This window comes from Nansenia antarctica, assembly GCF_963989245.1.
Source record: "Nansenia antarctica genome assembly, chromosome: 6".
Lineage (NCBI taxonomy): Eukaryota > Metazoa > Chordata > Actinopteri > Argentiniformes > Microstomatidae > Nansenia > Nansenia antarctica.
In genome coordinates, this window is record NC_137676.1 from 73383875 (window position 1) to 73408151 (window position 24277).

At 44.1% G+C, this 24277-nt stretch overlaps 1 protein-coding gene across 1 annotated transcript; it reads left to right on the forward strand.

Moving 5' to 3' along the window:
• Window positions 1-14439: 14439 nt before the first annotated feature.
• On the forward strand, window positions 14440-23087 carry LOC308160956 (guanylate-binding protein 1-like; the record flags this gene model as incomplete). The annotated part of the gene is made up of 9 exons (XM_080534879.1): window positions 14440-14599; window positions 15108-15238; window positions 15759-15868; window positions 16435-16655; window positions 17715-17957; window positions 19223-19503; window positions 19802-20014; window positions 21396-21498; window positions 22699-23087. The coding sequence occupies 9 exons, from the start codon at window positions 14440-14442 to the stop codon at window positions 23085-23087; spliced, it is 1851 nt and encodes a 616-aa protein (XP_080391005.1).
• Window positions 23088-24277: the final 1190 nt, after the last annotated feature.

A 24277-nucleotide genomic window follows, 5' to 3' on the forward strand; every position in this document is an offset into this window, starting at 1 on the left:
GACTGGTAAGTAGCAGTCTGCACTCCAGGTGGCTGTTGCTGTGGGGCTAAAGCCTGCACTCTGTATGCTGCGAAGAGCTCTGGATCATAAACTGATGTATTGATATCTCTATGAAGTCCTGCCTCCAATCCTGCAATAAAGGCTAAGAGTCTTTTCAGGTCTCCCATCGCGGCCCGCGTTCCTGTCAGTCCCACGTCAACCTCAGTAGTCCACGAATCTCCTCCCTCCTCCAGAACTGGGAGTTTGTCCATCACTTCAGACAGATCTGCATGATGCCACGGATGATATTCCATCTTGTTACCCCGAATCAGCACTGGACAGTTCTTTAATGTATTTGATGACCTTCGATGACAATCTTCCTCTTCCTCCCTTTCTCGTTGCTCCTTCAGCCATCTGTGGTGTCTTTTTGCTGTGGCTATCATCTTCCTGACCAGAGCTTGGTAGCCTTCGTCTGCACTGTCGTCATCTCTTGAGTCTTCACGGCCATCTTTGCTGTCATCTTCCTCGTCACTCCTGTCGTCCCCTTTTCCCCTTGGCTCCTTCTTGGCCTTCTTCTTCTGGGAATGGTCCTCCAGTGCCTTAGCATATGGAGGGGGACTGGAGACAGGACACATGTCTGTGTATGGAATGTTCAATTTCTGTTCCAGTGTTCTGGCCAATTCTTTTTTCTTTTCCGGTTCCATCTGAGCTATTTTCTGTCCCTCTACCTTAAATAGATCTAAAATAGCTAACTCTAACTTGCGTTTCTCTAATCTAATCTTTCCTCTTTGATGTGCTTTGTGCCCATTGATAAGTATTTCCAATGTTGCCATTTTTTGTAAATTAAGGCTGCCCTCTTTCGGCCACGGCTGTTCAATGTATGCCCAACGGCTATTCCATTTCGTAGACATTTTGCTAATTTCCCTAACAAGAGGATTCATTTTTTCCACTATAGCCACAGGGGATGAATTTGCTAATATTCCCTTGTCTGTATTAACAGCCCTCACAATGTTACTGGGTTTGGCTCCCATGTCTGAAATATTTATACTGCTTAATATGCTGAAAATATTCTATATTAGATAAGGTGTACGCTTCTTACAACCCACCTTATTTTGCCTTATTTGCTAAACAAATGCTAGTCCAATATAACTGTACTAACCGCCCACACAAAACCACTACACCCCAGAACAACAGATTTGCCTCTTGTGTATGTCAGTGCAGTATTAACTTAAATCTAATCACTTTGTAAGTACTTTATACTTAAATGTGTTTCCTAATTGTTCATGAATATGTGTCACTTGATTACTCATTCAATACTAATTACAGTTCTGGTCAACACAATTATTAAATCCCAAAGGCTGGTCACACCTAAGCATTCACCGATCCACAAAAACCCTTTTACTGCTCAACTATCAAATATGTACTATTCTGCTATTCTTAATCAAAAACTGTGAAAAAGAACATAACTTGAAATAAAAAATGTAAATTACAAATATTAATTATAACCTGTAAAGAAATCGACTTGTTATTTGGAAAAGAATGAATGATTAATTATTAATTACACACTTAAAGAAATCGACTTGTTATTTGGAAAAGAATGAATGATTAATTATTAATTACACACTTAAAGAAATCGACTTGTCATTGGGAAGGAATAAAATGATTAATTATTCATTACAATCTGTAAGGAAATCGACTTGTTATTTGAAAGGAACAAAATGATCAATTATCAATTACAATCTGTAAGGAAATCGACCTGCTACTCGGAAGGAATGCACAATCAACTAGACTTAGTCATTTACGCTTCATTGATGTAATCCTGTGGAAGAAAACGTCATCCCTAGACCACTATAAACCAATTGATCAAAGTTTTGTGAAAACTGAAAATGAAATAATCTGAATAATTAATTAAATCAATTTGTAATTACTTAAATTTATTGAAGTAACCATCCATTTATCATTGTAAAAGACTATGTCGTCGACCTCAGGCGGATGCACTGATGGAGAACCAGTGTTCCAAAGTGTCTTATCGTATTCCGTCCACTGGAGAGCAGCAAACAATTAAAAATGTCTTATATTGTTTCATCCACTAGAGGGCAGTACACAATTAAAAACGTCCTATCTTGTTTCATCCACCAGAGGGCAGTAAATAATTAAAAACGTCCTATCTTGTTTCAACCACTAGATGGCAGTCAATAATTAAAAACATCCCATCGTGTTTCGACCAGTAGAGGCCGCCACACCGAAGATGTCTTACAGAATAACTATATCTTACCTAAAACTCTCAATCTATCTTTTTTACTTTTACAATCTATACCTAAATCAATTGTTAAGTGAAAGGAATGAATGATTAGTTAGAATTATTCACTATATCATCATATACATTGATTTAAAACTTATGGAATCAATCAATTGTTTTGGGAAACAGAAAATGAATGATCTGAATAATTAATTCAACTGATAAGTAATTAGTTAAATCAATGTGATACTGAAAAGTCATTCACAACATCAATATATGCATTAACCTTTTAGATTCTTTCACCAATATTCTGTAAAGCGGGCCTATTGGCTCCGCATGCTCTCTTCTGTGTTTGAAATGTGCTGGCCTCTGTTTTCCCTCCCGTTTTCCGAGTAACCGTACCTTTAAACTTATTTGAAATACCCCGAGATCAATTCACTCTATCTCTATTTTTATCAATCCCAGTCTATGTGTATGGTTTTATCGTTATCTTTTAAGAGATGAGTACTGAAATTTATCAAAACCCGCGCGTGTGTATTTGAAAAAAATGGATGTCAGGGGGAAAGAAGCCAAGACTGTAAGATTAATCTTCACAACACTGCTTTTCCACAATAATTATTATTCTCCACGACACAGCAATTTTCAAGAATATCTTTCAATGCAGTTCAACGTATTATTTGCCAAGATAATCTTATTCAAATACTTCTAAAATGGCATATCCTTTCTACTAGGCCCTGTGTGTCTACTGAGTCTGCATCCATTCACACAAAGGAAAAAATTGGCGCCAATTCAGACATGCATTCACACAAAGAAAAATATGGCGCCCTTTTCAACTAGCGGCCTTATCCACAGGTCTGACATGCGTTTCACACAAAGAAAAAATATGGCGCCCTTTTCAACTAGCGGCCTTCTCTGACATGCGTTTCACACAAAGAAAAAATAGCGCCCTTTCTATTCAAACCACGTTTTTCCTCCGTGCTTCTCAAGTAATTTAACAATGCATATCTCTAAAATAGCGCTATTTTCTGCTCACTAGCACGGACTCTGCTCTTTCAAACTAGGAATTCCAATTCCATACCATTTGAATAGAGCTATCTCCTGAGCTTTTACACTCCACCAGACTATTGCCTGATACAAACCACAGTTATTAGCCCGCTAGAAAAACGTCTCCCCCTAGCTTGTGCTAATACCTTGTTCTCAAAACAAGACTACAGCAGCTTCTTCTCTGCTATACCACAATAACCACACACACGATAAAAATCGTACAATTAAAACACTTTTCACAATACAGGTTTTACAACCCGGCTCTCTCTGACTGACCTCGACCCAGTTATATATTAAAGATTCGGTTTAAATATAGCTCATTCGATTTACACAGTCTATTTTGCACAGCTTCGCCTTGTACTTACCCTTTGTTCCCCTGAAGATTTGCAAAACGACCGATCATCCAGAGCTATGGAAATGTCCCTTCGTGGTCGCCACTTATGTCGAATATTTCTCTGTTTCAGTGATAAAAGAAGAGGTGAAAATTCCTGGCCAAAGTTTTAAAAGTATTTATTCAAAAAAGGTCGGGTCCTCAGATTACAGGCACACAAAACAGTCACAGTCGAGATAGTCAGCAGAGCAGGCCGCTCGAGCCTCTGCACAGAAGTTTTATAGCGGCCCTCAGCCAATCACATCACAGTATGTTCTTGGCCAATCATGACCCTTCCTTCTAGGCCTCTGATTGGCCTAGACCCTCGGGGGCGTGCATATGCGTGTGTGTGTGACTGCGCATGCGCGACAATTCAAAAGATCTTCCCGAGATCTTTTGTATTGAAATAATAAAAGTATTTAATAAAGTGTATTTGAAGTAATAAAAATATACGTGTAATATGTGTAAAATATACGTGAATATATGTGTAAAATATACGTGAATATAAGAAGGCTATTAATGTGTAAAAATATACTACAATGCAAATTATGAAGAAGAAAGTTGATTCCAATCCAATGATTTCCAATCAGTTTCTTTTGTACTGTATAATGTTCAATGCTCAGTTTTAGATAAGTATATGAAGTTGTTTCTTTCTACTCTGTGGTCTTGGCTAGTTTTCTTCTAGAAGTTACAAATCTCTTCCCTCGTCAGTTTGAAGTCACTGTTTGATTCCTCAAAGAACAAAATCATAGTATATATATATATATATATATATAGATAATACGTTGTTATTGTCAAAAACATACATTTTCTACAATTTCAAATTAGGTGGGAAAGTGTTTATGATTTTATTTTGATGTGTGTTAAATGGTTTGTGTATCACCACAGTGGTGGTTTACTTGCATTTGCTGTGTGTCATAAATGTTTTGATTTTGTTCGTTTTATGATTTATTTATTTATTATGTATTTATGATTACTGTTGCCTCAGAGTAAAGACATTTCTGATACGATATACACAATATCAACTGGAATCCTAACCGCTCACCTAACTTAACCGTCTGGTAAATCTCCCACAAGACTTCCAGACGGTCTGAGTTATCTAGTTAGGATCCCACCCGACCTGAACCAAGACTAGGAATCACGACTCAAAAGAAAATGTGTGTAATAAATCTGTTTTTGTTATGCTCTGTAATAGTTGAAAGAGCTATCGGTTATTATGATGGCATTCATATGAGTTGTATACTGTAGTTCATGTTAAGTTAAACAATGCACTGGATTGTGTCATTCTGTCATCTGTCCAAGCGACGACAACAGTTGTTAACCCTCTCTCTCGGCTTGTAGATATATGTGGGTTATACAACTACCAATACCTTTTCCTTCTTCTTCCAGTAGGCTAATTATAGCATGTTATGTAATCAACTCAAGTCAAAAGGTTTCTCCCAGTCCATACATAGGCGCGAGAATGGATTATATCGGACTATAATGGGGGACTCGCCTGACCAACAAACCCGATATCGAATTACAAAACTGGTTGAAAATGTGGTTTAAGGGTTTGGTTAAGGTGGTCCATCTATGTCCACCACGCTGACTTTTCCATATCCGTACCGAGTTCTGTTTCTGAGACTGAATCACTGCTGTTATGATATGAAATCTACGTTTTCCATACGGTGTGTATTTGTAACGACAACAATGTTGTTGTCTTGTTTGACAGCAGGCAGATGGAGTGAGTGGCACCATGTTTGAGTGTGGCTCTGAATATGAATATGTACTATAAATATCATTCCTAGCATGTCTGGTTTGTGTTCAGACCCTTGAGGTGTGCTCATGTTACTCCATACCGTCTCCCTGTCGCCCTCTGCTGGTGACCCCAGTAGCCTACTGATGTGTCGTGTGTGTTTGATCTAATTAAACTGATCTGAGGTCAAAAGAACAGATTAAGGGGGTGTCTGCCTTGTAATCAATGCTTCTTTTTTTATATATAATTAACAGGACCCAGTTGTTCAAAACTTCTGAAAAATCTTGGTTAAGCCATTAAAGCCGAGCAGGTGATTTTATATAGAAGAAGGTGATCAAATACCAAGATATCCTACAGCTGGGTCAATGACGAATAAGGCTTCTAAAAAGTTTATTTTTTAAACTTTGTTCAAAATACATAACATTTATATTTTTGGGTATGTGACAATGTGCTTAAACATGCCGCATTTGTTAATTTGTTTAAATATATTTTTTACTCTTTTCTAACTCAAAAACTGTCAGGTGGCGCAACCGATTATTTGTAAAAGTACTTGTATTTTCCTATTATTTATTTATTAAGTGAAATCTTTGTCATGTATCTATTATCTATATCTATTAGACAAAAAAAACATTTGTTTTTGGGCTGCTTTTTCCTTCACTGACAGTGGCATCTAAAATGATTAAAATTAAAGACATTATAATCGTGACATGTTTAAAAGTGTTAATATATATTTAAGTAGACACAAATACACATTTTAGAGCATCTTGGAGCTTTAAATAACATAATTTATTCCATATAGTGGCATTAATTGTGGTTGCGCCAACTGACATACCGGTTGCACCACCTGACTTTTGACACTGGTTTCAAATTAAACAGGCTTCTACTTGGACACCTGCATTAGCTTTGACCTATGCTAGCAATATCATACAAATCATTTTAAAACAGAATAGTAGTTTTATGATAAAATACAATTTTCCTAGTTTTACATTGGTTGTACCATCTGAAAATATACCCTCCTACCTCTGAGGTGAAACTATCTATTTTTTATCAATATTTGAGAGCGCTCTACAAATCTTTTCACTCAGGCACAGATGTCAGACAGGGTCCTCTGGATGATGCAACATTTAGCTGATGCAATAGTCTCTTGATTTCAAAATAAAAGTCCCATGTTTACGGTTGTGCCACCCTGACATTTGAGGGAAAAAATACGGGACAAAAGTTCCTCAATTATCTCAATAGCTTTAAAACTATTGTCATTTGTAAACGTGTGTTTATTTGAAAGGTTTCAAACATAAAATCATGCCACAATATTTTATATTGAATATATTATTATTAAAATACCACTTTTAACAGTGTTCTTAATCTGTTCCTTTGTTGAGACAGTTGCGCCACCTGACATTTTGGGGGTTTGAGATGCTAAAACACAAAGTAATCCATATTATTAGAATGTACTGACAATACATTCAAACTAACCATGTTGTATAGAATAAAATCATATATGACTTGAATTGATTAATCTATTTTTAAATGGAAATAATATACATGACACAAAAATATGCACGTCACGTCATTGACCCAGCTGCAGCAGAACGCGCATACATACAGCACTGAAAATAGGTTACCGTATAATATACATGTGACTGACAGATACGCCCAAGACACTGACACACACACAGCAAGATCATCAGCTCATCGAATATGAAGTACACAAGAGATAATCAGCTCATCGAATATGAAGTACACAAGAGTAGAGTACACATGGAACCGGGAACGCGCATACAGCACTGAACAACATCCGTAGAATATAAACTTGTGACTGACAGTCACATACATACACGCACACACACACAATGAAAGATCATCAGCTCATCAATACGAAGTAGGCTACATGAGAGTACACGCACAAACCGGCTAACATTACTCACTAACTGTTTACACAAGTAAAATCACAGTGGGACAGTCAGATGGAGCATTCGGTAAACAACAACAGCAAGGTAATGCTATCAGTTAGATAGATAGATAGATAGACTTTATTTGTCATTGTTACAGTACAGGTACCAAACAACGAAATTTAGGAGGGGAGGCTCCTCAGTTGAGTTAAAGAAAACCAACTCTTACCTTTGATTGATTGAGAATGTTTATTTTGGTCCCCTATACAATTCACAATACAGATATAAGAAAATGTACATAGTCACAATTTATAACATCAGGACCAAAAAGGTGTAGGCTGAAGCCGTGGCTTATTGCGCCTACCCTTGTTACATGTATGCATGTCCCCCCATGAATGCATAATCAAAACATTGAAACTTTTATAAACAAAATGTCACTTACGCATGTCAACAAAAAGTTCAAAAAAAACAAAAACTATATTTAAACCTCTGTTTTATACTTGTTAATCATCTTATTTTTAAATAATTTTAAAAATCCTTTTAATGTACTACACAGTTTCATTTCCTTTTCAAAAGTATTCCATAAATTAACTCCTTTAACTGTTATACATCTTTGTTTTGCATTTGTTCTAATCTTTGTTTTCATAAACATACATATTCCTCTGAGTTCATAATTACTCTGTCTAACTTGAAACAGTCTCTGGATACAGTCTGGAAGCATCTTATTTTTTACTTTATACAACATTACTTGTGCCATTTTGAAGTCCACCAATTCTTTACATTTGAGATCATAGGTGTTTATGAATAATTTGTTACTTGGTTCTTGATAGGCAGCTCTGTTTATAATTAGTATAGCTCTTTTCTGTAGTAAATAAATTGGATTTGTGATTATTTTGTATGTGTTTCCCCACACTTCCACACAGTAGGTTATGTATGTATTGATGACACCGACATGAGCCCTGCTTACCAGTACCTCCGCCGTTCTGTTCGTGGTGATTTGGGAGGCAATAGATTATTTTTGCCCAGCGCATATTGCCCTGTAATTAGACCATGCGACCACAGCTCCATTGTGTCTCTTATTGTCCAAATATTCCATGAATTTTAGCTGCGTGTTTTTCCAGCATGTAGGCCTAAATCCGTTGTCAATAAAAATTCGACTCCCTTTCTTTCCCCCTGCTAATACTGTGTCGTTTATGACATTTACCAACGTTTATGTTATGAATAGTTCGAAGCTAGCCTTAGGTGCGAGGCTGCTCGGTTAACCCATTAGCGGGAACATTATTTGTTTCACAAAATAGGCTGATTTAGTTGACCATGAACATCAGAGACTACATTACGAATGTTCATTTAAAATACACTGGTATAAGAACATGAACCAGAGAACAGTAAATGCAATAACCCACAGTCGTCGCTGATGATGTTCCATTTTCGATTAGGATACGTATGGGCAGTGGCGGACTCAGGCTGTTTGAAGGGCACTTAAAGAACAGTTCAGTAGTGGTGCCGAATATATGATTGGATCATTTTTATCTTAGAAGTTATATCAAGGACGTCTCGTTGAGATTAAACGAACTCGCTTGTAAGTAAAGACTGTAGTGCCGGAGGAAAAAGGAAAGACGTAGGCAACGTAATGATAACTGTTTAATCAAAATAACACTTGTACTCTCCGTACAGGACCAGGAAATCCATCACCAAAACTCTTGTGTCTAAACAGGAAGTTGCAACGTTAATAATCCTCCCCTCTGCCCCTAGTGCCAGAACTGGTTCCCTCCCACTACACAACCAACAGTAAGAGGAGAACATGAACCCATAATGTAGTCACTACACCAGCCCCCCCAGTGTTCACCTCAATATTGGAAATCCTCACGGCGAGGAGGGCGTATGGCCCGGCCCCTACGATCGTAGGTAAAGTCAGGAGGTGCGGGAGGAGGTGTGACATCGCCCATCACGTCCTCCTGCAGGGAAGGACGGGGGGCAGTGACGACCAGGGGCTCGCGAGCTGCGGGGGGTTGTCGGGGTCGGAGGGGGGAATGGCCAGGGCGCTGCAGGGGAGGTAGGACTGGAGGCCGGCCTCTGCGCGGTGGCAGGGCCAAGTCCAGGGGCAGTTCAAGGTCCAAGTGGGCCGGTTTGAGGCGATCAACGGACACACACTCAGGCCTACCCCCCATGTCAACCATGAAGTTCTTGGCTCCGGCCTCGATGACACGGAAAGGCCCGTCATAAGGAGGACGTAGTGGAGTCCTGTGGCCATCATGACGAATGAAAACGAACCTCGCTGAGTGCAGCTCCGGGGGCACCCTCGAAGTAGGGACACCATGCTGCGCAGTCGGGACCGGGACGAAGGTCCTGGCGCTGTCCAGCAGGGAGGCGCGCTGAGCGGCGGCGGACCAGGGCTCCGTTGCCTTGGGAATGAAGTCACCGGGGACCCGCAGCGGCTGTCCAAACACCAGCTCAGCGGACGACGACTGGAGGTCCTCCTTAGGCGCTGTCCTGAGCCCCAGCATGACCCACGGCAGCTTGTCAAGCCAGTTGCTGTCCGTGAGGCTGGCTCGAAGGGCGGCCTTCATGGATCGATGGAAACGCTCACAGAGCCCGTTCGCCTGCGGGTGATAGGCGGTTGTGCGGTGGAGCTTGACCCCCAGATTCTCCGCCACCGCTGCCCACAGCTCTGAAGTAAACTGTGAGCCACGGTCAGAGGAGAGATCAGCAGGGGTGCCGTAGCGGGAGACCCACACCGCGATGAACGCCCGGGCCAGGTCGGGGGCTGTCGTTGAGGAGAGCGGAACTGCCTCCGGCCAGCGAGTCGTCCTGTCCACCATGGTAAAGAGATAGGTGTATCCGTGCGAGGGGGGCAGCGGCCCTACCAGGTCCACGTTTACATGATCGAACCTCCGCTCAGGCACAGAGAACTGCTCCAGGGGGGCCTTGACGTGTCGATGCACCTTGGCGCGCTGGCAGGCGATGCACGTGTCTACCCAGGCCCTCACATCCCTCTTGAGCCCATGCCAGACGAATTTCTCTGACACCAGCCGTGAGGACGGTTTCCTACCAGGGTGAGACAAGCCGTGTATCGCCTCGAAGGCGGGGCGCCTCCAGTTGGCGGGGACCACCGGTCGTGGCTGACCCATGGAGACGTCGCACAGGAGCGTGGCCCCTGCGTCACCGAAAACCACCTCTTCTAGGCGCAGTCCTGTGTCCGACAACTTGAGAGCCTGGACGGCGGGGTCGGCGGCCTGGTCTGCAGCCATGCGCGCGTAGTCCAAACCCAGTTGGACCGCACCAACCACCGCCCTGGAGAGACAATCCGCGACCTGGTTGGACTTCCCAGCAACGTGCTGGATGTCTGTGGTGAACTCGGATATGTAGGCGAGCTGGCGCTGTTGGCGGTCGGACCACGGCTCCGCCACCTTGGACATGGCGTGCGTGAGTGGCTTGTGGTCCACGTAGGCCGTAAACTCGCGGCCCTCCAGTAAAAAACGGAAGTGTCTGACAGCAAGCCACAGCCCGAGGAGCTCCCTGTCGAATGTGCTGTACCTTTGCTCTCTGGGAGACAGCTGGCGGCTGAAGAATGCAAGAGGCTGCCAGGCGTCCCCAACCCACTGTTCGTACACCGCTCCCACAGCAAAGTCAGAGGCGTCCGTGGTGAGAGCAGTGGGTGCCGAGGGCGAGGGGTGGGCCAACATGGCAGCGCGGGCCAGGGCCGCCTTGGTGTCCTGAAAGGCTTTGACACGCTCCGCCGTCCAGTCCACCGGCTGCTTCAGAGTCTTGCCCTTCTGGGCATCGTACAGAGGCCGCAGGATGTGAGCGATGTGGTGGAGGAAGCGATAGTAGAAGGTTACCATCCCGATGAACCCCTTGAGCTCGCTGATTGTGCTGGGGCGCGGGAAAGCAGCGACAGCTTCCACCTTCGAGGGGAGGGGGGTCACCCCCTCTGCGGAGACCCGGTGCCCGAGAAAGTCGATGGCGTTCCGTCCGAACTCACACTTCGCCGGATTGACAATCAGCCCATGTTGGCTGAGCCGTGTGAAAAGGGCCCGGAGGTGGGACAGGTGCTCCTCCTCCGTGGTGCTTGCGACTAGGATGTCATCCAAGTAGACGAAGAGGAATGGTAGGTCCCGGAGCACCGAGTGCATGAGGCGTTGGAAGGTCTGCGCCGCGTTCTTCAGGCCGAACGGCATCCGCAGAAACTCGAAGAGTCCAAATGGCGTGATTACGGCCGTCTTAGGGACGTCCTCGGGGTGCACCGGCACCTGATGGTACCCCCGTACCAGGTCCACTTTGGAGAAGAAGCGTTTGCCTGCCAGGTTCGCTGAAAAGTCCTGGACATGTGGGACCGGGTAGCGGTCAGGCTTGGACGCGTCGTTGAGGCGGCGGTAGTCCCCACATGGGCGCCACCCGCCGTCTGACTTAGGGACGATGTGCAGGGGAGACGCCCAGGGGCTGCTCGAGCGCCGAACGATGCCCACCTGCTCCATATGCGCAAACTCCGCCCTGGCGATGGCCAGCTTCTCCGGGTTGAGGCGCCTGGCCCTGGCGTGGAGGGGAGGCCCCTCGGTCTCGATGTGGTGCTCCACTCCGTGTTTCACCGTGGGCGCGGAGAAGGTGGGCTTGGTAAGGTCGGGGAATTCGGCGAGCAGCCGAAGGTACTGGTCACTTTCGGCGAGCGTATTGGACCACCCGCTGTAGACCGCCTCCCCCTGCGTACAGGCGAAGGAAGCGAAAGTCTGTGAGTTGACCAGGCGCCTGTTCCCCACGTCCACCAACAGGTTGTGGGCGCACAGAAAATCCGCACCAAGGAGAGGAAATGTGACAGCCGCTATGACAAAATCCCACGAAAAGCATTGCCCTCCGAAGCACACGTCCACCGTCCTAGTGCCATAAGAGCAGATAGGTGTGCCGTCCGCGCCTGCCAACTGCGGACCACGCTCCTCCTTCGCCACATCCGATCTCTCTGCCGGAATGATGCTCCACTGGGCACCTGTGTCACAAAGGAAACTGCGACCAGAGGCGGTGTCTTGTATGAAGAGCAGCCTGTTGGAGACGCCAGCGCTCAGGGCCACTACTGAGCGCCGGCTCCGCCGTTTCCCGTCGGTCCGAAGGTGCAGGGTGAGCGGCACCGTTTGGCCTTGGCGCCAAAAGTGGCGTGGTAGAAACAATGGCCCGCAGCGTTACCCTGCTGGCCAGAAGGTCTGGCGTCATCCTTCGCTCTCCTGCGACGGTCGGGTGGCGGGGCGGCCGCGGGAGCGAGCAGGTCGGGGGACCGTTGAGGCATGGCCAAGACGAACCGGTCCGCCTCCCTGGCCAGGGCGCGGGGCTCCATGATGGCGGTGTTGGCCAGCGCCATCCTAACTTGAGCTGGCAATGTGCGCATGAACAGCTCTGTGAAGAGGATCATGGGGTCTTCTGTACCAAGCAGGTTTAGCATCCTCTCCATGCGCGCAGAAGGCCACTCGTCACCCAAGTCCGACATGGCAAATAGGCGAGGCACCCTCTCCGCAGTGGACAGTTCAAATGTCTCTAGAAGCAGGGCCTTGAGGCGCTCATATTTGTTCGTCGTCGGGGGAGCAGACAAAAAACCTACCACTCGAGCTGCGGTGGAGCTGCCCAACATTGCCACAGCATGGTTGTACCGGTCGTCGTCGTCATCGATGTCACTTTTGTTAAAATGTGCCTCTACAATAGCAAACCATGCAGCAGGCGTTGAGTCCCAGAATTCTGGTAGCTTGAGAGTGGGAGTGTGCGCACCACGCGTTACCCTGACAGGGGATGGTGATGGCTGCCGCTGGTTTGAACGTCTTCCTCGCCCGGACATTTTGCAGGATTGTAATGTTCGCTCGCTGGTTTTTGTACACAATTACGTTAACAAAAATCCACGTCGGGGGTCACCAGTGTAGTGCCGGAGGAAAAAGGAAAGACGTAGGCAACGTAATGATAACTGTTTAATCAAAATAACACTTGTACTCTCCGTACAGGACCAGGAAATCCATCACCAAAACTCTTGTGTCTAAACAGGAAGTTGCAACGTTAATAATCCTCCCCTCTGCCCCTAGTGCCAGAACTGGTTCCCTCCCACTACACAACCAACAGTAAGAGGAGAACATGAACCCATAATGTAGTCACTACAAGACTCAATTAACTCAAGTTGATCGCCTTACATATGTAAAGCACTTTGAATTGCCCCTGTTGTATGAAATGTGCTATACAAATAAACTTGCCTTGCCTTGTGACATGGTGCATTATCATGCTGGAGGTAGCCATTAGAAGATGGGTACATTGTGGCCATGAAGGGACGCACATGGTCAGCAACAACACTCAGCTAGGCCGTGGTGTTGAAGAGATGATTGATTGATTGTTTGTTTTTGATTGATTTGATTGATCGAGCCCAAAGTGTGCCAAGAAAACATTCCCCACACCATTGCGGAGAGGGGTGACGTTTCCGTTTAGAATACAATAGATGATCGACCTTCGACCCGTTTGCTACAGTATTCCACAAAATAGCCGACGTAGGCCAAGCTGCTGCAAGGCATTGCCCCAATAGTTAGACTTCAGACTTTCAGCTTTGAAGCATTAGTATAAATACTGCGCATCTGAGCATCTGGACACATCTCCTCGATTCAGTTTACTACATTTACTTTTTTGGCATTTAGCAGACGCCTTTATCCAAAGCGACTTACAACAGATAGGCAACATTTGACTAAGTGAGTGAATCATCTATCCACCACCAGCCACAGGAGCCGTTGGCAGTCTGTTAGAAGAAGGAATAAAGCATCTTTGACGTGAGTATACCATACCGTCCGTCCAATATACTTTCTCCCTACTTGGGGACGCAGCCGACAATTACATTTGGTTTACAACAATTTGATCAGAGACGCAGACGTTGAACATTCACCTTCATTTTTCCTTATTTTCTTTGGGACAGGCTACTGATGTATTTTCACGGATAAACACCCAGATATTAATTAATAATAATAATAATAATAATAATAATAATATTAATAATAACTTCGATTTCTATAGCGCCTTTCATAAAACCCAAGGACGATTAAACCATTGCATTGTATAGCCTAGGACTCAATAAAGTCCATTCATTCATTCAATGATCAATTCACGTTTATTTTGTCTTCGTATCATCTCCTATTAAGCCTACAGATTAACTGGTGAGAGTTTCCAGGCCGTTATCGACATGGATTCTCCCATGTGCCTCGTGGATAACTCGGACGGCCAGCTCCGGGTCGTCCCGGAGGCCAAACTCTACCTGGAGGGGCTGACCCAGCCCGTCGTCGTGGTGTCCGTGGTCGGGCTGTACCGCACCGGCAAGTCTTATCTCCTCAACAAACTGGCCGGCCATAAGGGAGGGGAGAGAGTTAACTCCCCTGGGGGAGCTGCTAACGGACCTCACACAGGTTCGTTACAATACATACATACATACATACATACATACATACATACATACATACATACATACATACATACATACATACATACATACATACATACATACATACATACATACATACATACATACATACATACATACATACATACACTCTCCTTACCTTTGGGATCACAAGATAACTCAATTCAACAGTGAGAAACACTTAATTGTTTTCAGGGTATTCCGTATGTAAACAGATACATCTTTAATTTTTTGTTAAAGCAACTTCTGTTACTATCTGAAACTAACAAACTGTTTTGGACCTCAGTCCAAATATATATATATATATATATATATATATATATATATATAAATATATATATATATATAATGTATTACCATTATTTCCACCAGTAGACCTATCATTTAAATGAATAGTATGAATTAATGATGAAAATGTTGAAATGTTGATGTAGGTTTTGCCCTGGGGCCCACCGTGGAGGCCAAGACGAAGGGCATCTGGATGTGGTGTGTGCCTCACCCCAACCACCCTGACGACGTCACTCTGGTGCTGCTGGACACAGAGGGGCTGGGGGACGTGGGGAAGGTGTGTGTGTGTGTGTGTGTGTGTGTGTGTGTGTGTGTGTGTGTGTGTGTGTGTCTGTGTGTGTCTGTGTGTCTGTGTGTGAGTGCGCGCATGCGAGTGTGGTAATGCTTGTTTGTCACTTGTTTTCTGACATTTACATTGACATGTTTGGCATTCAGCAGACGCCTTATTCCAAAGCGACTTACAATCGATACATTTGACTAAGCAAGTGAATCATCAATCCACCAGTCGTAGCAGGAAGAGTGATAGATAAAAACATTTAATAAGACTATAGTAATAAAAAAGACATTGATAGAAGTGTTTGTGTTTAATCATAACTGTTGCAGAACATGAAGGTTTTTAGCTTAGATTTAAATATTTTAAGGGTTTTGGGCCAGTTTGATTTCTTCAGGGAGTTTGTTCCAGGAGCACGCTGGCAGAGTGACTGAAAGCTGCTGCACCGTGTTTTGTTTTTACTCTTGGAATGATCAGCTGATTAGCCTCAGCTGACCGTAGGGGCCTTGATCACTGTGTGTTCCAGGGAGACTGTAAGGACGATGGCTGGATCTTCTGCCTGGCCATCCTGCTGAGCAGCACGCTGGTCTACAACAGCCGAGGCGTCATCGACAACGACGCTGTGTTGAAACTGCAGTATCCTTTGGTCTCATCATCAGTAGCTCATCTCCAGCAGGGTTCCACAGTAACGCTTGCCCACTTGCCCGGAGCAAGTAAAACATTTGCTATAAAAAATTCCTATAACAACCACATTCTAAAATTAATATAACTTTTGGTGCCTTTTGAAAACGTTCAAACAGGTTCTCCAAATTGTGTAGCCAGACTGAGGGGTCTGTTCGGTTGTTAAGTCTGACGTCAAATGTGACGTTTAGCCATTTCTGGGTCCAAACCAAAAATTCCCTGCACCATAGTACCAGTGTACTAAAGCGGTAGAATGACAGTTCATTCGTTTTTTTAGACTCGGATCTATTCCTACAACAAGGGACGCAGCACTTTCCCGTTTCCCCCATATTTGTCAGCTTATTTGAGCCTTGGAAAAGCGCTATACAAATATAATGAATTAATATTATTATTACTGCGGCATTTACGAAGAGAGCGCCTCAGCCAACTTTGGACCCGGAAACACGTCACGACTTAACAACCGTTGCCTTGTAGCTTGTAGAACTTGAATCTCCTGTCCAAAGGTCCTCAACGTAGCCCAGGTATGTGACGGAGCTGACGGAGAAGATCAAGGTAAAGGCCTCCAGCCGAGCTTCATCCCCTGAGGAAGAGGAGGAGGAGGAGGGGCAAGGGCACGTCCAGTTTCTTCAGTTCTTCCCTAACTTCGTGTGGACCGTGAGAGACTTCAGCCTACAGCTCAGCATCGGCGGCAGAGACATCAACCCAGACGGTTATCTGGAGCACGCCCTGGAACTCAAGACAGGTGACCTTCTTTCACACCCTGTAAACTCATAACACTACCACAACCAGGGGAGGCTGACGGAGGTAGAAATCCGAGGACAGGCTCATTGTGATGCAAGAAACGTAACGAGGAATGGTATGAAACACATCCATGCATTACAATGATCCCGTCCTCCGATTTCTACCTCCACCAGCCTCCCCTGACCCCAATACACAAACAGCATCCAGTGGCTTTCTCTAGAATACTGCAAAATGAGCGTGCAATTAGTACATGCATGCTTACTCCAGGAATGTCCACCAGAGCTGTTGCCTGTGAATTGAATGTTCTTTTCTCTACCATAAGCCGGTGGGCATTCCTGCCAATCGACCTTTTGCTAGCATATCAGCCCAATAGAGCTCTCAGGTCTTCTGCTAGCATATCAGCCCAATAGAGCTCTCAGGTCTTCTGCTAGCATATCAGCCCACTAGAGCTCTCAGGTCTTTTGCTAGCATATCAGCCCAATAGAGCTCTCAGGTCTTCTGCTAGCATATCAGCCCAATAGATCTCTCAGGTCTTCTGCTAGCATATCAGCCCAATAGAGCTCTCAGGTCTTTTGCTAGCATAATATCAGCCCAATAGAGCTCTCAGGTCTTCTGCTAGCATATCAGCCCAATAGAGCTCTCAGGTCTTCTGCTAGCATATCAGCCCAATAGAGCTCTCAGGTCTTCTGCTAGCATATCAGCCCAATAGAGCTCTCAGGTCTTCTGCTAGCATATCAGCCCAATAGAGCTCTCAGGTCTTCTGCTAGCATATCAGCCCAATAGAGCTCTCAGGTCTTCTGCTAGCATATCAGCCCAATAGAGCTCTCAGGTCTTCTGACGCTGGTTTTCTCTGTGTACCACATGTACAAAAGAAGAGATTTGGTGAGGCTGCATTCTCATTTTATGCACCCAGATTGTGTCTCACTGCCAGTTTACATTAGGGATGCAACCTCAGCACATATGTTCAAGTCAAGACTAAAAACCCATCTTTTTAATATTGCCTTTAAATTACTTTTATTATGATTATTATTATTACTAACTGACATACTGGATCCTGCAGGTTTTGGCAAAAGGGTCAACGAGTACAACCTCCCCAGAGAGTGTATCAAGAACTTCTTCCCCTCGCGTAAGTGTTTCGTGTTCCCGACCCCCGCCACTCCTGAGAACATGGCCGTCTTGGAGACCCTGGACGAGGAGGAGCTCTGCCCAGGCTTCCGGAAGGTGGTGGAGGCCTTCTGTCACCACATATTCCAGGGGAGCGAGGTGAAGACCGTCAGAGGAGGGCACCGAGTCACCGGGAGGAGTGAGTCACACAGCTGCACAGCTGCTTTTATTACTTTATTCATGTTTGTTTGTTTGTTTGTTTGTTTGTTTATTTGGATCCACCATTAGATACAGCAAATATGCAGTAGCTATTCTTCCTGGGGTCCTCATACCATACTTTCAAACGATGTTTCATCTTAAACACTTAAATACAGACAATACACTTGCATAACATTCATACATACATACATACAGTAGCTCTATTATTTACATTTTTAGTTGAAGACAACTTAATAACGAAATAAAGAAAAATAATACAGAAAGGAAAGTGGAGAGACAAAAACACAACTCTCCTTACCTTTGGGATCACAAGATCCATTCACCAGTGAGAAACACTTAAATGTGTTCGTCAACGTGTTGGAACATGCAGCATCTGGCCTGTAGAGGGAGCTACAGAGGAGCGAGTTTGAGCGTCTCAACTCCGTTAACACGGTTCACCCCTCTGAACTAACGACACACAGCCGGCCTCTGGTCCGTTCTGTCTCTCTCCCAGCCTTCTACTGAGGATTGAAGCAGTGGTGTAGTCTAGTGTTTTCTAGTGGGTATATACTGTGATTTTCCCCTCCCAGCCTCATATCGTTCATTTCGGGAACGCCATAAAAATACATCTGCGCTCCCTGTCTAACGTTATATATATATCTAACATTACATGTTCTAAGGCTGATCTGTGTATGATAGTGCTGCATTTTGGCATATTTCATGTCGCATCTCCCCCCTTTGATGGTATATGACGCTATAGTCAGTCCCAATGGTCCAAAAGTCAAGTGCTTCGTAACACAGACGGGGTGAATTTTATGAATGAAAGTGTGAAAGTTCTGTCACACAACGCCGTTACGTATCCTCGCACATTTTAAAGTGGGTATACGGAAATCCTTGGCCTTTCCTAGTGGGTATACGGCGTAGTCCTGCGTATCACCTAGACTACACCACTGGGTTGAAGCGATGGTTTTAGCTTCTTAAACCATAACACTGTTTATTTTTTATTTTTTTTATTACTGGACTTTTTAAATAGGCACTACATTTTATAAACACTGCTATGTCTGTCTGTTTTTATTGTATGTATTAATGTATGTGACCTATGTGTGTTTCTAATGTGGAAATGTATTCTTGAGCTGCACTTCGACTGCCTGTCGAAGGGGAATTCCTGTCACCCCCACAGTCAAGGACCAAAAGCTCTACTCTATCATTATATCTGTTTGTGCCCCCCCCCCCCCCCCCCCCTCCTCCTCCTCCTCTGACGTGCAGTGCTGAGCCACCTGGTGAAGACGTATGTGGAGACCATAGCGTCCGGTGCCGTCCCCTGTCTGGAGAACGCCGTGCTGGCCATGGCTCAGATAGAGAACCAGGCGGCGGTGGCGGAGGGTCTGAAGGCGTACCAGGCAGGCATGGGGCAGGTGAAGGCCTCCTTCCCTGTGGACATGGACCAGATGTCGGAGCACCACCGCCGCTCAGACGACCAGGCCACCAAAGAGTTCATGGCCAGATCCTTCAAAGACGAGAACGGAGAGTTCTTGAAGACGCTGGCGGTAAGAAGGCTGTGTCTGGCTAGCACACACATACACACACACACACACACACACACACACATATAAACATATACACACACATATACACACACACACACACTCACACTCACACTCACACTCACACTCACACTCACACTCACACTCACACACACACACACACACACTTGCCGCCATTGGTGTGTGAATGTGTGTGTGAATGGGGGAATGAGAGGCCGTTGTAAAGCGCTTTGGAGCAGCTTTGGAGCAGCAAAAAAAGGCGCTATATAAGTGCAGTCCATTTCCCATTTGTCTCTTTCAGGAGGGCGTTGTAAAGCTCCACGCTGAGCTGCTGGTCAGGAACGAGGAGGCGTCAGAGAACAGGTGTAAGGACCTGCTGACCCAGCTGGCTGCCCCGGTGGGCCAGAACATCCAGGAGGGGGTCTACGCCAACCCAGGGGGCTACGAGCTTTACCGCGGTGACCATGACAACATGGTGGAACAGTACCGCGCAGAGCCCAACAAAGGAGTCAGGGTAAGAACATGGTGTCTGGGTTTCTTTGTCTATTTCCTGAGTGGGGCAGTCTCACTCATATTTCTATATTACAGGAAGGAGGGGTGTGAGAGAGAGGAGGATAGAGACAGTAGAGATTTGACAGGAAGGATGGGTGAGAGAGAGAGGAGGATAGAGATAGTAGAGATTATGACAGGAAGGATGGGTGAGAGAGAGAGGAGGATAGAGACAGTAGAGATCTGACAGGAAGGATGGGTGAGAGAGAGAGATGATGATAGAGACAGTAGAGATATGACAGGAAGGATGGGTGAGAGAGAGAGGAGGATAGAGACAGTAGAGATATGACAGGAAGGATGGGTGAGAGAGAGAGGAGGATAGAGGCAGTAGAGATTTGACAGGAAGGATGGCTGAGAGAGAGAGAGAGAGGAGGATAGATACAGTAGAGGATAGGACAGGAAGGATGGCTGAGAGAGAGAGAGGATAGAGATAGTAGAGATATGACAGGAAGGATGGGTGAGAGAGAGAGGATAGAGACAGTAGAGATATGACAGGAAGGATGGGTGAGAGAGAGAGAGAAGGATAGAGACAGTAGAGATGTTGACAGGAAGGATGGGTGAGAGAGAGAGGAGGATAGAGACATGGGTGAGAGAGAGAGGAGGATAGAGACAGTAGAGATTTGACAGGAAGGATGGCTGAGAGAGAGGAGGATAGAGACAGTAGAGATTATGACAGGAAGGATGGGTGAGAGAGAGAGAGAGAGAGAGAGAGAGAGAAGGGATGACATGCAGGATATGTCCGCGGCTGGAATCTAACCGGAAACCCTGCGGTTTTGTGGTCAACACCTAGTCTGCTACGCCACCTAAGCGCCCCATGGTGTCTTTGTTGAACTTGAATAGTTACACAGACTTCTTACAGAGTCTTTCAGTAATTAATGGGTTATTAATGTGTAATTACTATGGGTAATACAAGTACTCATTACAGATTTTGGGGCATTTTACAGATACAATTATCATATTATTATGAGAGGAATCCTTTCTCTCTTCGAAATGCCTCAGTAATAATGTTGTATGAATAGATCAGAGTCTAAAAAACGATTGAACTGTCATTCTACCGCTGTAGTACACTGGTACTCTGGTGCTGTAGTACACTGGTGCTCTGGTGCTTTAGTACACTGGTACTCTGGTGCTTTAGTACACTGGTACTCTGGTGCTTTAGTACACTGATACTCTGGTGCTTTAGTACACTGGTACTCTGGTACTTTAGTACACTGGTACTTTGGTGCTGTAGTACACTGGTACTCTGGTGCGGGGAATTTCTGGTTTGGACCCGGAAATTGCTAAACGTCACGTTTGACGTCAGACTTAACAACCGAATGGAGATGAATATGTGTTGTGTTCTGTAGGCTGAGGTGGTGCTGCAGGTGTTCCTGAGAGAGAAGACAGCTGAGTCCAACGCCATCCTACAGGCCGACAACAGACTGACTGAAAATGAGAAAAAGATCCAGGGTAAGATACAGGCTGTTTCCCTTTTATTCACGTGATCATTTCACTGAGACACCCGCTTTTCCCCTTCACTGTTCTCCAATGTCTATATACGTGTATATATATATATATATATTTTTTTTTTTAAAGTTTTCCTTCTATCACTGAGACTGCCAATGGCCCCAGGCCTGAGCTAAATTACTCTTCCTGCTACGACTGGTGGATTGATGATTCACCTGCTTAGTCAAATGTATTGATTGTAAGTCTCTTTGGAATAAGGCGTCTGCTAAATGCCAAACATGTAATTTCAAATGATATAATTATACCAGCGTTGTGTACAGCAGATACTTGACAGGCCGGGTTCGAACCCGAGACTGTATTAGCCCACTGAGCTAAAACCCATCATGCATTAGTTACTCTGACAAGTCTAACTTCTCCTTGGATCACCCATGTTACAAGTATCTACAAATATCCAAACTGAGAATGGAAAGATAGTCTATTGAGACTCCAGCTATGGTTAGGCTGTTTAACTCCAAGGTTTTAAGCCCAGGGAAACTCTGTCAGATCACGATTGTCATGATGTTGTTGTTGAAGAAGAAGAAGAAGAAGTTAGTTTAGTTCATTGTTAGTTGTCTTTACCTCTATGTGAGGTGGAACATGAGTAGCCCAGTGAGTTTTTATTTTATTTTTATCACTTGAGTTTTTATTGGGTTTCAGCGTAGACATGGACAGAACATCATATCTACATCTTAAATGGTAAAACAAAGGGTAAAGAAACATAGCTTATCCCCTAAACAGATGGGTGAAAAGGAAAGGACAAAAGGTAAGAAAAAAGAGAGAAAATAAGAAGAAATAAGAAGTCTGGAGGTGTTTCAATAAACATGTTACTGGTCATATATTTTGAATGAGTATTAAATTAGAAGGTGTCACGTTTCATATAAATGTTCAATTTTCCCCAGTATTTTTCAAATATATTGATTTTGAGTCTCAAAAGGTATGTCATCTTTTCCAGAACAAAAATGTCTTGGACAATTTCCAGCTACTGTTCCTGTTTTGGGGGGTTAATATTAAGCCAGTTTCTGGTAATAGCTTTTTTACTTGCTGCAAGTAAAACTTTAGTCAGGTAGACGTCTTCTCTCATTACAACATCAGCAATGTTCCCCAGATACATCACAGCCCACTGAGTTCTCACACTTCTCCTTCTCTTCCTTCGGGACCAACCAGAGGAGATGAAGAGAGCGGCCGTGCTGGAGCAGGAGAAGAAGGCGATGGAGGAGAAACAGGCGAAGATGGAGCACGCCATGGAGGAAGACCGCCGCGGCCAGGAAGAGAGGATGAGGCAGATGGAGGAGAAGCTGAGAGCGGAGTTTGGCCAGGAGCAGAGGGAACTCTGCAAGGCTATGGACTCCAAGATGCAGGAGCAGCAGAACCTCCTGGAGAAGGGCCACAAGGGCAAGGCTGACAGGCTGCAGCAGGAGATCGACGACCTCTGGAAGAAGATCAACGCTAAGAAGGCAGGGTTCATAGACACCATCCTCAAACCCACCATGGCGGTGGTAGGCATGATCGCAGACGCCTTCTCACTGTTTAAGACCTTGAGGGGCAAGCCGTGAGTCTGTACTTCCATGTCAAAGTAGGCTAGTTTTCTTTCTTTACGTGGTATAATATATTATAACTAATACATTTGTTGTTTAAATGATGCTTACGGTATATAATGATTAAAGCACTATAAAAAGTGCTGTAGGAATAAAAGTTATTGTTATTGTTATTATTATTATTATTATTATTGTTATTGTTATTATTATTGTTATTATTATTATTGTTATTATTATTATTGTTATTATTATTATTATTGTTGTTATTATTATTGTTATTATTATTATTATTATTATTATTATTATTATTATTGTTATTATTATATACTATATATAACTTGGTTATGCATGTTACTGCTTTGTTGATGTGTTGCATAAAACAATTATCACTTAGTAAATCACTAGTAAAACCAGATGTACTGTATGTATAAATGTTATCTCTGTCTCTCTATCTTGAATTAAACTCATTTTCTCGGCTGATAACGACATCGTTAATTTTATTACGAGCCACTTGCATGAATGACAGTAGGCAGTGCAGCTCACATGCCTGTAATAACTCTGCATAACCAGTAGGTAATGTGCGTACGCAAGTTGAATACTCGACGTAGAGCTACGATCGTTTCCACGGTCAAATTGACTCACGTTGAAATTGTAGATATGAACAGACATCAAAGGTTTTAGGCAAGGCAAGGCAAGGCAAGGCAAGGCAAGTTTATTTGTATAGCACATTTCATACAACAGGGGCAATTCAAAGTGCTTTACATGCATTATTTAAAAATACAGAAAGAGGAGCATAAGAAAATAAAAATTACAATGAATAAAAGCAAATATAAGAAGTAAATAGATAAAACATTTAAAAAGACAATAGTTAATGGAAAAAATACATTGATAGAAGTGTTTGTGTTTAATCATAACTGGTGCAAAACATGAAGGTTTTTAGCTTAGATTTAAATATTTTAAGGGTTTGGGCCTGTTTGATTTCTTCAGGGAGTTTGTTCCAGGAGCCTGCAGCAGCGTGACTGAAAGCTGCTGCACCGTGTTTTGTTTTTACTCTTGGAATGATTAGCTGATTTGTCTCAGCTGACCTTAGGGACCTTGCGGGAATATAGGGTGGGAGGAGATCTGATATGTATTTTGGTCCAAGACCATTTTGTGATTTGTATGTAATTAGGAGGATTTTGAATTCAATTCTCTGAGAGACTGGTAGC